We start from the raw sequence: 20,021 nt of genomic DNA on the forward strand, positions 1-20,021 counted from the left end.
AGGCTGTTGCATCTGTTTTCTCAGGTGTCTGTGCTGGTGCCCGTGTGAACCCGTCTGCACGGCCTCATTTCCCTCAGTATGAGGCGTCATACATCTTTCATGACAGGTGACAAGTGAAAACTTGACCCGTCTGCAGCACGTCTCAGTGGGACTTCACAGGTATATTTTTCTACAATGAGTTGAAATGGATTTAAGAACAGATCCAAACTTTTTTTCATTTGGGCAACATTTTCCGCATTTTAATTCATTTTTTCAGGGATTCATTTGCAGATGTTGATTTCCCCCCTAAAATAAATCATTTAGGTTATAAGACCACTTCTGTTTTTCTGTAATATGTTTACTATAAAAACTGAATTACAGTGGGATTACAGATTACAACTTTTTAATCAAACCAGTCAACTTTACTTTTCTCATAACTCAGTCGGTGCTTTTGCTCTCTCTCTCTAACAATGGGACCACTCCCATACTAATCACATCCTCTCTTTATATATGCACAATGTACACAGCTTTCATTAATGTGGTTCCTCATTCATCACTTTCTCTCTTATTGAACTTTCCCTTCTCAACTACTGCCACTTCTTTTTTGCCACTTCTTCTTCAAGTTTGGGTCTGATTGAAGTACTGCAAGTACATATATATAACTGAGGGCTGTTGAAAAAATGCCTCACAAGTCATGTCAAATTTCAACCTCTGTGAAACTATGTGTCAGCATTTTCACACTTGGACAAGGACTGAAAATCACACATTCATTCACATAGACAACAAGACGTGATTGGGATAGAAATAGTTTGTTCAAATAAATTTAAGGTTAGCACTAAGGATAGGCTTCACATTCTTTACTGTGCAATTTGCGTACAATAGAATCAGATTTAACACAGATGATTCCGTGATTTCTTCAGTCCTGGTACTGTCACACTCTTACTTTGTTGGAACAGAGCTATTGTTGTTAACAGCAGAACTGAGCTTTGTTCACTCTCCCTTATCTTACAATAACAGCTGATTGCATAATGACCTTGAAATGAAGCCACTAGGAACAAACACACTCATAGGCAGTCTTCAAAACATAAACAGACCTCTGCTGAAACAAGTTGTGGTTAAGGAATGATTTAAGCTCCCACATGAGATGAGATTTCAGTTACGACCACAATGCTGCCTGATGTCCCATATGAAACAGGTTTGCACCTAAGATGACTGGATGAAATAAAAACATGGAACTTCATCTGTATTCTTTCAGAGCTCTGAATAAATTGAATCTGAGAAATGAAGATGATACCACCTGAACAAGAAACAGATCTGTTATAACCAAACCTGAGTTAATGGCTAGGCTTTTAGGGTGATGTGTCAAGTTGATTGTGTTGTGCAGGACAAAGGACAAAAAGTGTAAAAAGATAATTGTTTATTTTGGTTCTTCCCCACCAGTAGTTTATCCACAATCAGACTGAAAGAAAATATAGACTAAGGTACACGAAATGCAGGGATTTTTAATATATACCACAATTAATTTCATGGAGACAGCATATGTGCATACTTTACGACTAATGCCAATATGATGACCACTGACTTTGAGGGAGTAATCCGATGCTTGGGACTGGGTCAGGTTATTTGGGGACTGTAGGACTAGGGTACGGGGAACTTGTTAGTGAGCACAAACAAAACACAAAACCAAATCACTTATCCATAGAACAAAACAATAAATGGTTTCACCCACCGCTTTCAATGACGTTTTGATGCAGTAATGGATCGTGCCCACATTGTTAAAGACAATACTCAAGAAACAATCTTTACCTTTACCCACTCACAAAGCTCTGTACTTTTTATTATGTGGGGTTTATACACAGTGGTGACAGACTTCTGTACCCCACTGTGTATGTGTATATACATATATATGTGTAGATATATATGTATGTATAGTCCCCATACATATAATTAAATTCAGTTATTATTAAAGTGCTTTCTACTGACTCAAAACACACAATCTCTGAGAGAATGGTATTGGTACAGCATGTTTGAGAGTTAAAAATCACTTCTTTTTGATTAGCTGTGTTCATCAGTGCTTAAGAGATAAATGCCGACAGATGTAAGGCATGATTGCGATCAAATGGTTAGCTGAGAGCTCACATCTGTGGCAAAGGTGACGTCACAACTTACAGTGGCTGTTATACGACTACTTCAGGGGCTTATATCTGATGTAAAGTCCACCCATCTGTGATGTTCACGTGATAATACGCCTGTTAATTATCGGCACCATAGTTGCAGATATAAGAGCATTTCTGTGTCAGAAATGTGTTGTGTACACTAAAGGGATATTATACTAAAATACCGACTGAACTTTTCTCCTCCTCAGACCAGAACATTCTCTGATTCATCTTTTAAGACATATTTAACAGAATATAGCCTATATCATACATGATTCAGTTAATGAAACTCCAAATGTTCAGGCTTGGTGAAAGAATCAAAAATGATTAAAAGTTCAATTGTTGGTTAATAAAATGTCTGTATTCAATGTGCATGTTTGTCACTGAATTTATGAATCATGAATGGCTCTGCCCATTTAAGACCAGATGGCACTGAAAACAAATGTCAGAGTAAAAGCTAGGTGACGAGGAAAATAGACACTGTGGAGACAAATTTCCCCTGTACTCAGTCCACATGGTCTGATGAACTGGCATGACGTTCATGAAGAACCGCTTTCTGATTTACAGGACAAAGTCGTCATCTTGCAGCATTTCAGCTGAGTGGGTATAAAAATATAGACATTTGAAATCCTGAATATATGTTCATAAGTGATTTTCTGCAACAAAACACAATTTACAATTGTCCCCACTCAGTGTACACACTGTGTTTTTTAGACTTCACCCCCCTCATCTAAAACATGTTCTTCCATCACCTCTGGGGGAAGAGGTTCACACCCATTTCAACACAAAACGGCAATTATAATGTTGTCTTCATCAACAGCCTACATCTGTCATTTCTTTGATAATACACTAAAATAATCTCTGGGTGTGTGACACAGATTTATTTGGGAAAGAGGAGTGCGTTGTGTGTGATGACGTTACATCATCATGTCTTTGTGATGCCTGGCTATGTGCTGGCTCTTCTCTGAAGGCCTCCTAAAGCCCTTGGTGCAGTAGTCGCAGCGGTGGGGGTAGTCCTTGGTGTGAATGGAGATGACGTGGCGTTTGAAGCCAGAAGCGTCCGTACTGTTATACTCACAAAACTGGCACTGATAAACCTTTCTACCACTGTGTGTCTTCATGTGCTTCTTCAGCTCAGCGGGCTGACGGAAGCCTCGCCGGCAGCGCTTGCACTTAAAGGGGAGGTCCTTCGTATGCAAAGACAAAATATGGCGGCTCAGGGTGAAGGTATCGGGAGCGTTGAAGTTACAATGCCGGCACTGGTGCACCTTGTTGCCCTTGTGTGTCTCTGCGTGTTTCTTCAGCTCAGAAGGCCTATGAAAGCCTTTCTCACACACATCGCACTGATGTGGAAAGTCCTTGGTGTGAACGGAGATGATGTGTCGTTTCAGGTCACTGGAGTTGGTGCTCTTGTGCTCACAGTGTGGGCACTGGTGGGTCTTGTGGCCTTGCACCATCTCTATGTGACGCTGGAGTTCCCGAGCGTCGGCATAGGCCTGGGGACAGTGGCTGCACTTGAAGGGCAGATCTGCACCATGCTTGCTCTTAATATGAGTCTTTAGATTGGACTGGTCTGCACAGCGGAAATCGCAGTGCGGACAGTGGTATGGCTTCTCGCCTGTGTGGGTCCGCATGTGTTTCTTCAGCTCTGATGGATGGCGGAAGCCTTTGGCGCATTCGACACACACGTGTGCAAAGTTCTTACTGTGCACAGCGAGCAGATGACGATTGAGTAGGCCCTGTTCAGCTGTCTCATAATCACAGTACTTGCAGTGATGCAGTTTGGGCTCCCGGTCCTTGACGATGAGCTTGTCAGAGCCTAGGGGGCTGGATTCATGGTAGCGCCGTGCATACTCAGTGTATTCAGGAGAGCGCTCACTGTTGTGACTCAGCAGCTTGTGACTCTCCAAATGGTTGTGGAAACTGACCTTCTTGTTGGTGGTAAAGTCGCAGTCTGTACACTGGTACTTTTTCTTTAGCAGGTGGTCCGGGTGGTTCTTCATGTGGCATTTTAAGAAGCCACGTGAGCGAAACTTCTTTCCACATATGTGACAGGGATAGACTGTCAAAGGCATGCCATCTGGTCCAATGATAACAGCTGGAAGAGAAGGTTAAAAAACAGAGTGCATCTTAGAAAATTGTGTCAAATTTTGTCATTGTGAATTTTCACATCATTATCATATGCTGTCCATACCAGTCTGACATTGTCGAATCTCTCCTTTCTTCTTTTTCTTAGCTTTGGGCTTAAGGACACGGTTGGCGCCCAGTCCCTCTCGGATTTGCAGAAATGATGTAGCTGCCCCGTTCTTCACCTGATCAATGGTATTATCTGCACAGACATGACAGGGCAACATTATTACACTTAGTGAGACCTTTAAAAAAAATGATTTTCAAAATATGGTTTGCTTGAAAAGAACATCATGTATTAATCATGTTATTTCTCCAAGCTGTAATCTTTGCTGCGCAGGCACAAATATCTTGTTGTTGTTGCAAATGGACAGAAAGCTGTTTCACAAAGGAACCTACTGATGTCATCATCATCATCATCCTCATCACTCTCATCATCATCATCGTCGTCTTCTTCTTTAAGATGGTTCTTGACCGCCATGTAGACCATCTTGTCGCGGCCAACTCCCAGTCGGCCTGATGATGCAGCTTCCAGGTCAGGATGGCCATTCTGGTAGTCATCCTCAGTTATTACCTCTGTTCCACCTGGAGAAGGAAAAACTATTTTGAATGGGAACATATCTACAGGTGATCTCTCTCATAAAAATGATGTGTTGCAAGCAGACTGGTAAATTTAATGGCGACTTGCCTAAATCGTCATCTGCTTCAGATTTAAAAATGTAGACTTTGATGACCTCAGAGCCATCTTCCTCTTTGGATTCCTTATCTTCCATTACCTCAGTGCTGATCTCAAGGGGAGTGTCTCCTATGTCTAACTTCTCTCCCACCTCATCCACTACAGTGACACAAGAAACAATCATGAATAAGACATTACAGAAGAATGGTGTTAATTAATCTTAATTGTTATCATGCAGAAAGTGGTCTTACAGGAGATCATGAGGTAATCCTCAGAGCTGCTTCTTGCATCATCGTCCTCATCTGTCTGCAGGGGAACAGCCTCAGTTGGCAGCTGTTCGTGGATTATGGTCTCTGAACCGGACTCTGTTACCATCAAGCCTTCTGACACAAGCTGGTGGTCCAGGGTGTTGTCCTGGTGCTCGGACAGAAGCTCTGCCACAAACACTTGGTCTGGCATGTCATCGTGGTGGTGGTTTGAGTCCCGAATGAGGCCTGAGGTAAGGACGTGGTGGTGGTGGTGGTGAGGGTCCAGATCTTCCTCTATTGCAACCTCTGTGCCCAGGATATTCTCAGGCATGATCACACTGTGTTCTGAGGACACCATGTCTTCACTGCTCATTTCATGGGCCTCAACCCCTTGAGACTGCAGACTTTCCACATCTACCTCCAGACCCTCCACAACCTCGGCCTCTAAACCCTCCACTTCCACCTCCTCCTCCAGGCCCTCAACAACATGAGCTTCCAGGCATTCAACATCTACATCTGTGTCCAGGCCCTCCACCACCTGTGCTTCCAGACCTTCGACTTCCACCTCCCCCTCAAGGCCGTCGACAACCTGAGCCTCCAGCTCAACAACATGTGTCTGTAGGCCTTCAACCTCCAAGCCTTCTACATCTGCGTGTAAGCTCTCCACCACTTCAGTCTCCAGTCCTTCCACCACCTCTGTCTCAAGGTCTTCAACAACCTGAGTCTCGAGGCCTTCCACCTCAAGCCCATGCTCCAGGAGGATGCCCTCATCCGTCATCACATCAGAGAGAAGCATACCCTCAGGCACAGACACCACAATGTGGTCCCCGTCAATGTGAGCCAGACCTCCCATGCCTGCAACTGTAAGCACAAGAAACAGAGAGAGGCGAATAAAAAAACGCTTCAATGTACAAAATAATAAATAAACCACACAGTTCCCAGCTTTTTGAACATTCAATCAACAGGTAAGATCTTAAAGCATCTTGTCACATTTGTGAGTATCAGCTACTTGTTGGTATGCAGTGAAGATGTCAGACTGACCATGTAATGTTATTGTAACTTTATTGTGTTCCTAGTAGACACTTAATCAAATTTGGACTGTAGATTTAAAAGGTGTGACCAAATGACGCCAATTAGTACATGTAGGGAGGGTCTCTAATGTGATAATTAGCTTTATTTTTTGGTTTCTTTTCACTGGTGGGGACATTTGTGTTGGACTGCATACTGCATGTTGAAATTAAGAGCGTTTGGCAATACAATCATTGTCACCGTATCCTACTTGACCACCTACCAAAGTCTTGCATGATCATAGCGTGGGGCATCTTTAGCTCCTGAGTGTGCAGTTCCAACACCCCTCCTCCTTGATCCATGTCTTTACTCGGAAAAAGACTGAAAATTTACAGTGTACACGTGTTACATGGTTGCTTTCACTTTTGTTAGTGTGTGTTACTGATAATGAAAGTGAATAAGACTTCTGACAATGTCACATTGACCCCTATTGAATACATACCTTCACATTTGATGACAAAACCCTTAAAATAAAACCAATAAGATATCTGCTGTGCCTTCTTCCATCAAGGTAATCAATCCCTGTGGCAAAGACACAAAGAAACAATGACATTTAAAAACAAACCGTATACATGGTTTCAGGAATATGATAGGGGAAGTGGTGTTAACATAAAGAATGGCCTCTGTCTGAATGAAATGCAGAAGACAGGAAAAATATGTGCTGCCCCTGAGGGGGTGGCAGTTGTGTTATTGACCACTGGCTCCATCCATTGCCTCTATGCAGTACTGCAGGCGGGTTCAGCCTGCAGACCTGTGGCTTTACACCTGGAGCTGGTTGAGCCTGATGGCTGCAGACCAGCTGAGACAAAGGACTGTCCCGCTCAGTGTGCGGGGGGACGAGCTCACATGCAGCAGCTCCTGGATGACATGTCCTGCTTGTTTTAGTGGGAGGAAATGCACTGTCGCCATATTACGGTTCATAATGAGCCCAACATGTCTGCAGTGCTCTGTTGTAATGTTATGGGTGCCTGGTTTGCGCAGATGTGTTATTCCCGGATAAAATCGAACACTATGCTGCCACACGTCTCTTCTCAAAGAGTTTTGTCCTCCGAACGCAAAAAGTACACATGCTCCGAGTTTATGGCCGCCAATGAAAGTACCGCAGACGTTATGCAATGCAGACCAGGGCGGCTACCGCCCTCCACCCACCGGAGCTAACTAGCAAGCAGGCTAGGACAGTTCCACTGAGCGCCATTTTGTTTTAGCATAGTGGCTAATTCATGAAAAGCGATAACCGATGTGATTTGACAATTTAGTCATCAAAACACAAAACGCGGCCACGCTAATGAAGTCACCACAACAAGTGACAAACACAAATGCCTCGTGAGTTTATTTGTGCGTGTCGCTGTAACCTGCGCGACATCCGCGGTCCGTCCGGCTAGCTAGCTTGCTAAGCTAGGTGGCGCAGCTTGTGCCGCACCATCTTCCATGTTGTTTTCGAGAGGGCTGAAAGAGGCCCGCTGCGGCCGACTGGGCCCTTGCGTCTTATTCCACATGCCCCTCCGATCGATTCAAAATAATTTTACCTGATAACGTCGTCTTCCGACTCTATCGGCGTTTGTCCCCCTCCTCAGATTTGTCTGTTATTGTTTTGGTTTATTTTTGACGGTAAGCTAAGTGCGGCCTGCAGTTTTGGATCCCCGGCCACTCTTTGCTAGGCCTCGGCCAATCAGCTTGCTTCCTGACAAGCAGAGGGAGGGCGGGGGGCAGACAATGCGTGGCCTCGTTTACCGCTGATCCTTTACTATTTGCGTCATGCATAGGAGAGCAGAGCTACATTAACGCACCCAGTCACTCAGCGGGGACATGTTTATTATCCGCTGTAAGACACAGCGCTGCAACGGCGTCACATAAAGAAATAAAAAATAATGTGATGTGATTGCAGACTGCGCGCTCACTTTGTTTGCGCAGATGAGGCCTGTAGGCCATTTTGTCACATGGGGTGAGAAACGTCGAGCTCCCATTTATGAGTTGTTTGGTCACGCAGCCAGGAAATAAACTGCAGATGATGCTGCTGCCTATTTGGTGGATGCTCTGCATAGTGTTATCAATCAACAGACATGGGCTTGATATGCATGGATTAAAAATTACAAGACACGTTTTTAAAGGTTCAGGGTAGATTTTATTATTCCTTTGAATTACAGCTCCTAATTGTCTGAGGCACTCTGCAAGAGGGTGCATAGCTGTGTAAGGCACACGGCCTTCGTGCATAAACATCTTTATTACAGTGGTATCCAAAAGCAAACACACCTCTAGATATGCAGTAGAAATGCCTGGAAAATACAGTACGTTAACAGTACCTTCAATGACTCGGTATTACTTCTGGAGTTAAAAAGTTTTGCAGCTGAAATGCACGTTGGCACACATTTCTTTCTTTTTTTTTTTTTTTTAAATATTCATGAGGAAAGTGTGGTACAGAGGAGTTGCATTGCAGTGTTAGCAAAGAGCAAAACACAAACACCACACAAACATATGATAATTTCACTATGAACCAAGTGAAACATTCAAAATAATCCACATGGATCATCATGGGACACATGGAAGATTTGTCAAATTGCAGTTACATGACGATGAAAAAGGCTGGAGGTATAAGGGAAAAACAAAACCAAGCATGCAACACTCAGCACCTTCATCTAGTAGTAATTCACAAAAACATGAACAAACCAGCAATATCTTCATTTGAATTGTCTTCATAGCAATTACATCTACAGAACAATAATTAAAACCCTTTATATTCCAGCAGTTTCTCATGTTTACCATAGAAAAATAAGTAAAATTGACACAAACAAATCATCTGGAAGCTCAGAGTTGGTCCGTATAACAAGTGGAGGAAGCATGTGTGCCTTTTTTTGTCTGCCTACACGTCCTCTGTGTGTGTGGGGGTTGACAAATGTTTCATGCCAGAGAAACTGATGAGTTTCAACTATGAATCCAGTGCAGCCCAGTTCTCGGGTCTAGAATGGGGGAAGGTTGTAGACACTGGTGCGGACACAGTGGCTGTGTTTTTGTTATATTCTGAGAGGTAACGGGGAGAGGTCAGGAGACGACTGCAGCAGTGAACATCCTTCATCATCGATAAGACTCAGTAGCAGCCATCTTTCCAAGATTCATCTGATAGTCTTGTCACACCCAAAGACCTATAAAAAAAAAAGAGGTGTTAGTTTAAGTAAGAATTATTTGCTATTTGTTTCTCTGTATTCCTTAATATATGAATTTCACCTTCTGGTTGGCTGTGACAGTTTACTCCTGGTGGATGCGGTTGGGCCGGCCTGTCCTTGGCCCACAGCAGACCTCCCTGCCCCAGTTGAGGCTCTCCCAGGTACGTAGGCTCTGCCATTGGTTGAGCCCGGGGACTGGACCCTGCGGCCCCCACCTGCAGGCGGTCCTTGGATGACAGGTAGACCTCGTGAAGGCTGACGGCTGGCTGCCATGGAGCCTACTGGACCGACGGCTTTAACTGGAGTCCGCAGGGAGAGTGGAGACTGGCCATTGCTACGCATTCGACTACCAGCCATACCTTAAGTGGGAGAAAGGCACGGTTTAATGTACTCTCGATCCAGTAGTTAAAAATCTAAATCCTGTTTGATTTTTTTTATCAGTCTGGTGTTACGTCTTCCTTGTATAGCACTTTGTACATTTTTAAAGAAAAGTGCTGTATGATAAGTTTATTATTCATTGTGACATCTGGGACAGGCCTAGGAATATCAGTTCTGGATAATCAAGGATAAATCTGATCTGCCTGCTGAGGTATAAGATTTATAGATGTTTTGATGATCTACCAAAAATGGCCCCCACAGTCTATGTAATTAATAGGAAACGATGGCCCTATAAAGTTTACTTGTAAAACTAGAGGGACATTAGGAGAGTGCATTACCCTGCCGAAGCTGACTGGCCACTTCATCACCATAGTCTACACATGGAGTGAGATCAGATAGAGTACACATGGAATGTAACCTTCATCGCAGAAGTACATATAAAATACCTAAATGGCCCCTAATGGCTGTCAAAGCAGTATTGCAAAAACGTGTGACCAGAATGCGTATAAGATCATGCACATGTGCATCCTTGTGTGTGTCTATGACATAGGAAAATTGGAACCTACACAAAATAATTAAATTGTTTCGTAGCACTACTTTATTCCAAATCCTACCTTTAAGAAGAATCACCTTGTCCTATCAGTCAAACCTTACCTGTGTCCATGCAGAAGTTAAGAGGAGGTAATGCGTAAGGAAAAAACTGACACTATACAGAGGGCAAGACAAATACAGGTGCCATTACGTTGGTGGAGTGGTGCAGACCAGGTGAGGAGGACAGGGTTACCTGTGGAGGGGGAGTGAGTCAGGTGGGACATGCGGTTGCCAGAGCTCTGGAGGTTAGCCTCCATGCTGCGGCTGTTTCTGACTGCTTCCAGGGAACGTAGGCTGGTGCGGGGGGCCAGATTAGGCATGCTGTGTCTCAACTCCTCTGGAACCACACATATACAACACATTTAACAACAGAACACAGTCACAGCTCTGGTGCGACAACATCCCTGGGATCGTCACTCTAATCTTCCTAGCATAGGTTGCTGTGAACTATTACGGGAAATTCCCTACCTTCACTCTTAGCAAATTTAAGCAGCTCTGCACTGGGGCCCTGGAGAGATCGTCTGGGTGTTCTTGAGCGTGGGGCCCCGAGTCGGCTGCTGTATTCCTGACCGTGGTTGGAGGTGGAAGGGGACAGGCACCGGGGTGAGCCTAAGGGCGAGGGGGTGAAATGATGCCGTCTCTGGGGAATGGAGCAGAAGTCATCCTCCTCGTCTTCCAGGCTGTAAGTGTCAAATTCTTGATCGCTGTAGGTGCCAGCCCGGCGCAGGGACTGAAGAGATGCAGTGGAGCTGCGGCGTGATGCAGTTGCTGAGCTGGAAGCATAATCCTGCCTAAGACCTGACAGAAAAATGATGAAGTTAAAAATATTTGAACCAACACTGCCTGTGCTAGTTTAGTCTCTGACATCACCAGTTGTCATTTACAATCATCCACTCTCTAGAGTTTGGAAACGAAATTACAGGTGACGTCCTGCACACCATGTGACACCTCTACTCACTCTCTTCCTGTAGGCGAGCCATGATCTGGACATCAGTGAGATCCTGCAGCTTGTAGCCCATAGAGATGGAGTCATCTGATGTGCTGAGCTCACTGTCTATAGAAGACTGGGAGCTCAGGGCTGACTGCATGCTTGTGACACCTGTAAGCACAGTGGGATGCCTGTTACAACAAGCTGCATCTCACATGACAGCAACAGTGAACACGTGTTCTGCTACTCTGTTGGTAAGAAAGAATGATGCCTTAAATTCAACTCAAACGATGCCAATGAGTTTTACTTGAACATATTATTATCTGAGGGAAACAAATGCATATATATAAAATGTTACAATGTTGGATATTCATACTACATGTGACCAAAGTTTAAAATAATCAAGAATGAAAGCATGTCTGAATAATGTCTGTCAAAACTTCAGTCTACAGTCTTCAACACCAGGGTCAGACGGGATCCGACAGTAAAAATGTAATCCGGGGTGCACTCTAATTCACCCTGACACAGCACATGCAGTGCTGCCTGTATAATACATAAGGCATTGGACAGACCTGGGCAACATTTGGGAATCTAAGATATAAATTAAGATGACAGCTCTGTTTAACAATTTTTTTATGTTAAACCACATCTCTCTGCAAAACAAATACCCTCCAGCCGTTTCCAGCAGCATCAGTCTGGAAAGGACTGTCTGCTGATGATTTTGATGTCCAGAAAAAGCTGTGTGCAAACTTCCCCCGCCAGGCGTGTCTGTCGGACACAGGCCCAACATTTGGAGACAAACAGGAAGTGACAGCATCATCTGGGGGGCACTTGGTTATATAAAAAGTCTGGGAATAGATTGGGCCTCTGCCCACAAACCAAGCATTTTCACATCCATGCAAAGATTTGTTATTCACAGGGTTTTCTCAACAACATTAATGGTGCATCTTCGGAGAGTGTCAGGTGTTGTGAGGCAACGTGAGGGATAAAAAAAGTGCAAAGTGACGGTAACACACAAATCGCCACAGCAAAGTCAAAACCACCAACATGATAGAGTACACTTCACAGAGGTTAGAATCATCACATACCTGCAGTACACCAGTGTTTTCATCCCCATAAGAATAAACCACATATACTTTACATCATAACAGACCATCTTCCAAAGTATCTGTTTTCTATTTATTTAAAACATGAGGATCAATTCAAGATAATTTGACATGCTTGAGGCAAACTATTAGTTACAGTGAATATTATGTTTGATTTTATTTTATTACATCCACCAAGGAGAATATGTTTTCATCTGCATTTGTTTACACAAAAAATACTGTACACATTAAGGCAAAACGTGGTGGAATGGTGTGGAAGGGGGAAAGAACCCATTCACATTTGAACAACAGGGCCACCCACCCAGAATTGTTTTCACTTTCTTTAACATTGGGAGATGTGGCATTTGTCAACATTTTGAAATGATGAAAAACATTTGGCATATTTAGGGAAGTGATGTCTATATGAGAATTTGGTGCAGCTTGATTGAATTTAAGGGGACTTTTTGGCAGAAGTATGCACTCTAGTGAACACTTTTCTAGTTTGTTTTATCTTATAAAATATAAATATCTCATATAAAACTATGGGATTTCTGTACAGTAGTTGGAATCTTGTTAGCCACTTGTTACGGCAACTAGATAGACATTTACCTTTTCAGAACATCTGTATTTACATATTGTTCTTTGTTGTCTGATCTAACTCCTGGATTCACTGCTGTTTAGCAGACAGCAATTTAATCTATTAATGTTCACTGGAATATTTAGCTTTCTCATATAACTTCATTTTTTGTTGATTGTAGTACAGTTATAAAATAAATAAACAAAACAAAATGACTACCTTTGGGAGATGGTTATTAATAACGTACAGAATATGTGTTATATAATTAAACATGCAAATATGCTATAAATACCCAGTAAGATCCCAGAGAGAACCCACTGTTGATGCATTAGTGCACACACACACGGTATCAACTGACCTACAGCCTTACAATAACTGACGTCAGTCCGATTGTTGTGTAGAGCAGAAAATAAGGAACAGTGTGTTAATATCATGCCATACCTGAGCTGCCACAGGTTAGTAGGGATTTGTTAGTTGATTTGTGGTACCCAGGAGAGATCAGGCCTGATCCTGCCGAGCCTGCCTCCGCTGACGGACTGCTGTACATGTTCCTCCATCGGGACGTAGCTGGGGACAGGAGAGAAATATCAGACAGTTAGGGAGAATCTACAAACTTCATGATATGAGCTGATATAATATTTTCTGAAGTTGCTGCATGTGCGAACGCCTCCGACGGTCTCTAGAACTTTTCCTGTGAGTCCCTGAGTAAAGTGTCTGAGTCCCATGTGAGAACACAGCAGGACATTGTCAGAAAGCAAATGGGTGTGTTTGTGACGTTTCTAACACCAGACAGACACACAACCGAAAAAAAAGGATGAAAAGAAGACGCTGATGAAGATGTCAACTTGGAAAGACAGCATCAAACGCCTTCGGTGGTAAGGGTTGATGCTGGTGCTGATGTGCTGTAAACAAAAACTGATCTCCGTAGCAGAATATTTATACGTTATGTTCTGCCTCCTGTATGATCTACACACATTTTCCTGTTGTTGTGAACAACTGACCCTAATACTCCGGAGAATGTCCAGACCCAATTTTCCTGACATCTTCCGGAAACATGTCTGAAACAGCTAGAGAGACATGAAAAATGTGGTTGGGATAAGGGTAAATGATATTAAAATAAGTACTGAATATTATTAAAGTCATATACTGTACAATATGTAGACAGATTGTGGATCTTAATGTAAATTTCATTTGACACAAGAACTTTGAGAGAAACTGCTGAAACGTTTCCCTGCAAACTGTAAGTACAAAAATAAACTTTTCATGCACCTTTATTGCTAACCCTATAGTTTCTGCAGTTTGACTGAAACCAGCTGCATGTCACCTGGCAGTTTCATGGCCAAGTGCTACCGTTTAAAAAAGGAGAACTGACCCAGAGGGGGGAAAAGGTAATTCAACCCGGCCTGTGACTTCATGTAGTCATTCAGCCCTGGTGTGAATAACTTTGTTGTTCAGCTTTTGCAGCGTGCAGGAAGTAGGAACTGCGAGCAGGATTAATAATGAATGGGGCCTGTTGGATTAGACACAAACTTCTGTCCACACAGAGACGTACACACTATGCCACATTCACGGCGGTGCATGAGCATTGTCAGATGACAGGCATACGAATGCATGCACATGCACAGTGGAGGTGATCAGTAAATAAGAAAGCAGCACAGCCACAAGAAAGAATGAGATGCTGAATTAGTAGCCTTAAACTTGATTTGGGTCAAGAGCCGCTAAGGAAGCAACCTGTGACTCCGATATTTTTAGATAAAAAAGTTGGCTCATTTATTATTAAAGCTTGTTCATCTAAGGGTTTCCATAGGAAATGAATTAAAATGCAGATAAATAATTACTTTGAGGCATTTCAAACTGTTTCATGCAAAGAAATACACATATATGTTTGGTAAACTCATACTCTGATCCAAGCGGCTGATCAGGGTCCGACAAGCCTTCTCTGTCTCTGGGCTGCGATGGTCGAGAACCTGCCGACACCATTTCAGTGGAGACTCTGGGCCCAGATCTGCTACTTGTTTTTTAGGAGACACATACAACCTGAGAAGAGGAGGTAGACAAGAAGAAACCTTATTATTACTACTAATACAAAGATAAACATGGTACATTAAAGGCTGAAGAAGTAATCCCGCTTTCCTTTTTTGTTAAACATGCTTGTCAAAGGCGTTGGTAAGTGCAGAGCAAATGACTTGGGTGAGAACAAGCGAGAGATTAGTGTGAACAACAGGAGGGCAAAGTATGCACTTGATGGCACTGAAAATGCCATGTGCAGTGTGATTTGTTTTGCACAATGTGTGACATAAGCTTGAACGAGCACAGGCACAACGTTAAGCCCAAACATCTCGCACCAAACAAATAACCAGGCTGTTCTGTTTAAAGTCAGTGACATAATGAGTGTGCAAATATTTGAAGTGAGTAATGCATCGTTTAACATCCTCATCACAGCCTCCTGTCCGACCTGGTCCAATCCTCGATCTACAAGTACTCGTGCTTGCATGACTCCATATTCAAAATGCAAAGTCTTCACGATGCATTACTTTCCACCACAAAAAAAATCTTCAGCCAAACCTCATCACCATCTGAAAAAGACACTTTGTGATGCTGTGTCTGCAGTGTGTCCAGTGTTGCCCCAGTGAGAGCAAACAGCCATTAAGTTCACCGCAGTGCTTTTGAAGAGTCGGTCACGTGGGCTGATCCTTTTGAGTTCCAAACACGGAAGGACCCGGAGTGACCGGTTCTGGACCAATCAACTACAAATCATATTCCCATCGGCCAAACACAAAGGGGGCCATTTCCCACAGGGAGTGAGCACAAATACAGAGAGCAATATTCAGGTCACACAAACACAGCTACTCTGTGTGTGGGGGGGGGGAGAGTGGGTGAAGCTGCCTCTTTCATACACGAATCCTGTGTTTGATGAGGAATAATGGTGCATGTTCTGCCTGTGTTTGATACAGTCACACCAGCATTTGGATTGCATGTTGGGATGCGGCTGTTGCCATTCACATAGGACATTAACCATAGTTCCAAAAACATCCCTGCCACACCTACACATTATAACAGACCTTGTAGGAACATGTCATGTGAGGGGCTGGGATTATACTAGAAACAATCAAGTAATTCTATAACAATGTTAAACCTTACCATGTGGTTATTTAAAAAACTATCTACAGTTGAGATCCAGTGTGGGAATACCACCTGATTTCTTTAATCTTAGATCTTCTAATTATACTCCTCTACCCGATTCTACGAATCCAAAAACCTTTAACAAGAAAACCAGCAGTTGCTGCAAGTGTTTCTGTGCCTGCCGCGGTCTGATCACACGGGGAGGCCCTCGGATCACATGCTGCGCAATCCAACCCAAAGCAGTTTAGCCATGTGGCAGCATCCTGCCCAGAGCAGATCAGATTATGTTGTTGTAAGGGATTACTGGATTTTTTGGCTATGATAACCCCACAAAGCACACATGGTATGGCTAATGATGTGAAATTGAAAAAAATAAGTCATGAACGGTCTGGCTGTTAAGCGTCCAGGCTGAGCTGCTTAAGTAGCCGACACAATATGGTGCCTGTTTTAGGCAATGCAACGCCCACAGCATAAACAAACATGGCCGGACTGATCATGTTAAAGAATGGATATTATTAATAATTAACCTTCTGTTTGTGATCCTTTTAGTTGATGTAATTATCATATAACGGTTATATTACAGGAACTGAGCAAAGTTCATTTTGTTATCAACAGTGGCTTTTTTACAAGCTGTAAACCTGACCTGCATTCAGGAATGAGCTCCTTCAGATACAACTCTTTATCTTTAGTCCATTATGTAACAAGGCTTATAGTTTGCAGATCTATATCAGGTCAACTTGTAATTATTATCAATGCAATAATTATTAAGAGGAAACTCCTTTGGAGCAGATGGATCAAACTGTCCACCCAGAAGAGAGAAGCAGCGTCTCCCTCTCATATACACGCCAGCTGCTTCTGAAACCACACAGGCTGTCGTTTCTTTTGCCTCCTTCACATCACCTCAATTTCTTCTTCTCTCACTCTCTCTATGACTCTATATCACCTCCGTGTTTGCCACCGTAAAGCAAAATACATCATGTTTCTGTGTATAGGGAGAGAAAGCTATTTCTGTGTCAGCCCAGAGTTAATTCTAATTTTAAATCTAAATACCCTAATGCTTCAGTACATAGTCACTGCCCTCCAGGGGAGTGATGCACTTAAAAATCAGATGTTAAAATTAAAAGCTCCAGCCACTCATCTGGCTGAAGGGGCTCCTGTGAGATCTAAACAGGAAACTTTAAATTAAATGGGGCATCATCAGAAATCTATCTCTGTACAATGGTGTAATATATTACATTTACAAATGTGTCAGTGCAGCAATCTGCTCTAACCAGGTGTTATTTAACTATATTTTAGAAAACAAGGATATTTAAGGGATACACAGTGCAGCTGATGAAACGTACCAGCTGTCCTCATCCTCTACTTCTGCACACTCATCCTCCAAATCCAGGACATCCACCTCATCCAGTGCGGTTTGGTCCACCCCTGAGTCGCTTTCTGCAAGTGTCTCTGATTCATAACTTTCCTGAGAGGGGCTCTCTGGTGTATGGCTTTGCCCTTGTGTATCCCCCGCTCCGTTGCTGCAGGTCAAGGTGAGAAACCCCCCACACGGACCCCGATCCTCCTCTTCATCATCCTCTTCTTCCAGCCTGTTGGTCACAGGTAGAGGCGACATCTCCTCGCTGCTGCTGTTGCTGTCCTGTAGGGGTGACAGCTCAAAGTCTGTGGCGCCCAGCTCGCAGCTCTGCTCCAACCTGAGGCACGGGTGGGTGACCACTTCGCGGGTCAGCCCCTCGTTGATGTTGGCGGCCGCTGTGACGTTGCTGTTGCCGCTGGCACCTCTGTGGATGATGGCCTTATTGCTCCCCCTGGTGCGCAGGGTCTCATTCTGGACCTCCAACCTGCGAACCAGCTCCTGTAGCTTTCGGACCTCCTCCAGCTCCACCCCTGCCAGGTCTTGGCCCCCCTCCACTTCCTCCGAGCAGCCGGACTTGGAGCTCTCCGTGAGGCCAGTGGGGCTGCCACTGTCAGGCTGGGGGACCACGCTGGAACTGTCTGGGACCACCATGCTCCTACTCTGTGAGAGGACATGGCAACATTAACAGGATGGATAATGAGGAGCAGCTGGATCATGTACAAAACACAAAACATGCTACATTAGGCTCAAGTTAAACGCCATCATGCTTCTGAAGCTATAAAACAACTCAACCACACACAGATTAAGTAGCACAGCTGAGAACAGGAATCCATTCTCTGGACCTGGAAGTTGGTTGATTTACAAACATCTCTGAGGACAAAGGGTTGTGTTAACAGGGACATTTCTTCTGTTTACACTGTTTATAGGATGAGTTTAGAAAATATATCATGAGATCCAGAAATGCTGTGATGATGACAGAATAGTGTGGTTGCTTGGTTTTTACTGCTTATTGTGAGTTGGCTACTCATGTTCCTAAATCCTGGAAAAAGTCAGGGAGGTTATTTGTTTAGAATCGCTGCTGGTGCTGCAACTCTGGTTTCGCTCTTTCTTTTTTAATTCTTTCCTATAAAGTGCTGTCTTGTAAGTCTGTTGTTCTAAACTGGCCACCAAACAACAATAACAGAATCTAATCACAGATGTTCGGGTTCGATCACATGTGTTTGCTTGTTATTAACCAGGAAGCTCCAGTATCACAGCTAAAGGAAGCAAACAGTCTATTATTTACATGGCGACGTGGGGCTGCTAACTCAGCATCAAGCTAGCTCCATGAAGACACTGAGCATCGTTACGTTAACCCGTGAGCTCCACGGCAGCAGCTGTAATGTGAGTTTAATAAAAACACGCGTGTGTTCGGAATAGCCTGGTTGGTGTTAGCTATGCTAGCGTATGCTACCAGAGGAGTCGTACCGGTGAGTGAGCCGTGTTGTCCCAGCGAGCTTGCCCGCCGCTCCGAGCTCAAAGTCCCCGGAGCTCCAGCGGCCGCATGAGTGAAGCCGCTAATTACGAGCCGGCGAAAAGGCTCCAGAGCCGGGAGGTGATTGTCAGGAAGACACCGGGGATGTGAACTCCCTGGTCGACTAGTCCATGCTCTCTTGTTGCTGCCGCTGCGCCGCCGATAGCGTTGATCACATCGCCGCTAACTAGCTTGTTGATGGAGTTGAGTTCCACGCACACGCACACATGCACTGAGTGAGCAGACCTGCAGCAGCAGCACCTCCCCCTCTCTGCAGGGGGTTCAGTGGTATTTAGCGCCCCCTATGGAGGAGATTTGTTACTGGAGTGGCATCTCCAGACCACTGACCTCAGTAACTGTGCTATACAGCAGGAGTTCCTAACACTGCTATCAGACACGCACTGAACTCCTCTGAAAGGATCTGGAAGGAGTGAGAGGATCCTGCCAGCCACCAAGTAAAAACTCTGCTTGATGTCTGAGACAAGTAAGAGGCTCTGGACGATCTCCAAAGGTCCTGCATGTGGGAACGCAAATGTCTGAGTAAGAGGCTCTGTACTAGAGTTTCTCCTTCCAGCCCCTTTGTAAAAATGAATGAGCCCTGTGAGAACAGAGCAGATCCTCACTGATGGCCAGTGGGTCTGTTGATGATATTTCTAACATGCAGCGGATGCAAAATGAGGAGAAATCAAAAGGGAAAACAAATATCTCAGGATTAAAAAGAAGTGCCGTACACTCAGTACCCACGAAGATGTCAAACGAGTTTTGGCGATGGGGGCCTACGCCATTGTTGATGTGCTGCCAACAGAAACATGATCTCTGCAGTTGAATTAAATGATGCATTCTGCATCTGCCTGCTGCACCCCCCTCACCTGAACTCTTCAGAGATGAGTGAGTGTATCAGGCTGGAGAACCTCCTGCTGCTCATATGTGAATGAAATACTCAAAAAGTCAAAAAAAAAAACCATTTATATATTAGAATTTTCTCCAGAGAAACTCATTCAGAACAGGAAATAGTCAAATACTCCCATCTACTGGAGAGCTGTCTATTTACATGACA

At 43.9% G+C, this 20,021-nt stretch overlaps 2 protein-coding genes across 3 annotated transcripts; both read right to left on the bottom strand.

Moving 5' to 3' along the window:
* Positions 1-1,381: 1,381 nt before the first annotated feature.
* On the bottom strand, positions 1,382-8,006 carry znf711 (zinc finger protein 711). The gene is made up of 8 exons (XM_020084766.2): positions 7,781-8,006; positions 6,697-6,776; positions 6,478-6,575; positions 5,190-6,047; positions 4,951-5,097; positions 4,662-4,847; positions 4,330-4,464; positions 1,382-4,233 (listed from the first exon to the last, which is right to left on the bottom strand). Exons 3-8 carry the CDS (start codon positions 6,554-6,556, stop codon positions 3,053-3,055), a joined length of 2,586 nt encoding a protein of 861 aa, XP_019940325.1. The 5' UTR covers positions 6,557-6,575; positions 6,697-6,776; positions 7,781-8,006; the 3' UTR covers positions 1,382-3,052.
* Positions 8,007-8,353: 347 nt separating this feature from the next.
* Positions 8,354-19,236, bottom strand: LOC109627737 (SLAIN motif-containing protein-like). 2 transcript variants are annotated; one of them, XM_020084511.2, is made up of 9 exons: positions 18,919-19,236; positions 17,438-18,111; positions 14,872-15,008; positions 13,413-13,538; positions 11,340-11,480; positions 10,850-11,179; positions 10,575-10,718; positions 9,474-9,771; positions 8,354-9,391 (listed from the first exon to the last, which is right to left on the bottom strand). In XM_020084511.2, the coding sequence occupies exons 2-9, from the start codon at positions 18,100-18,102 to the stop codon at positions 9,337-9,339; spliced, it is 1,896 nt and encodes a 631-aa protein (XP_019940070.2). In that variant the 5' UTR covers positions 18,103-18,111; positions 18,919-19,236; the 3' UTR covers positions 8,354-9,336. The 2 variants fall into 2 exon arrangements, with proteins under 2 accessions (XP_019940070.2, XP_069387234.1); XM_069531133.1 differs by lacking the exon at positions 10,575-10,718.
* Positions 19,237-20,021: the final 785 nt, after the last annotated feature.

The sequence above is a fragment of the Paralichthys olivaceus genome, chromosome 9 (assembly GCF_024713975.1).
Source record: "Paralichthys olivaceus isolate ysfri-2021 chromosome 9, ASM2471397v2, whole genome shotgun sequence".
NCBI classification, from domain to species: Eukaryota; Metazoa; Chordata; class Actinopteri; order Pleuronectiformes; family Paralichthyidae; genus Paralichthys; species Paralichthys olivaceus.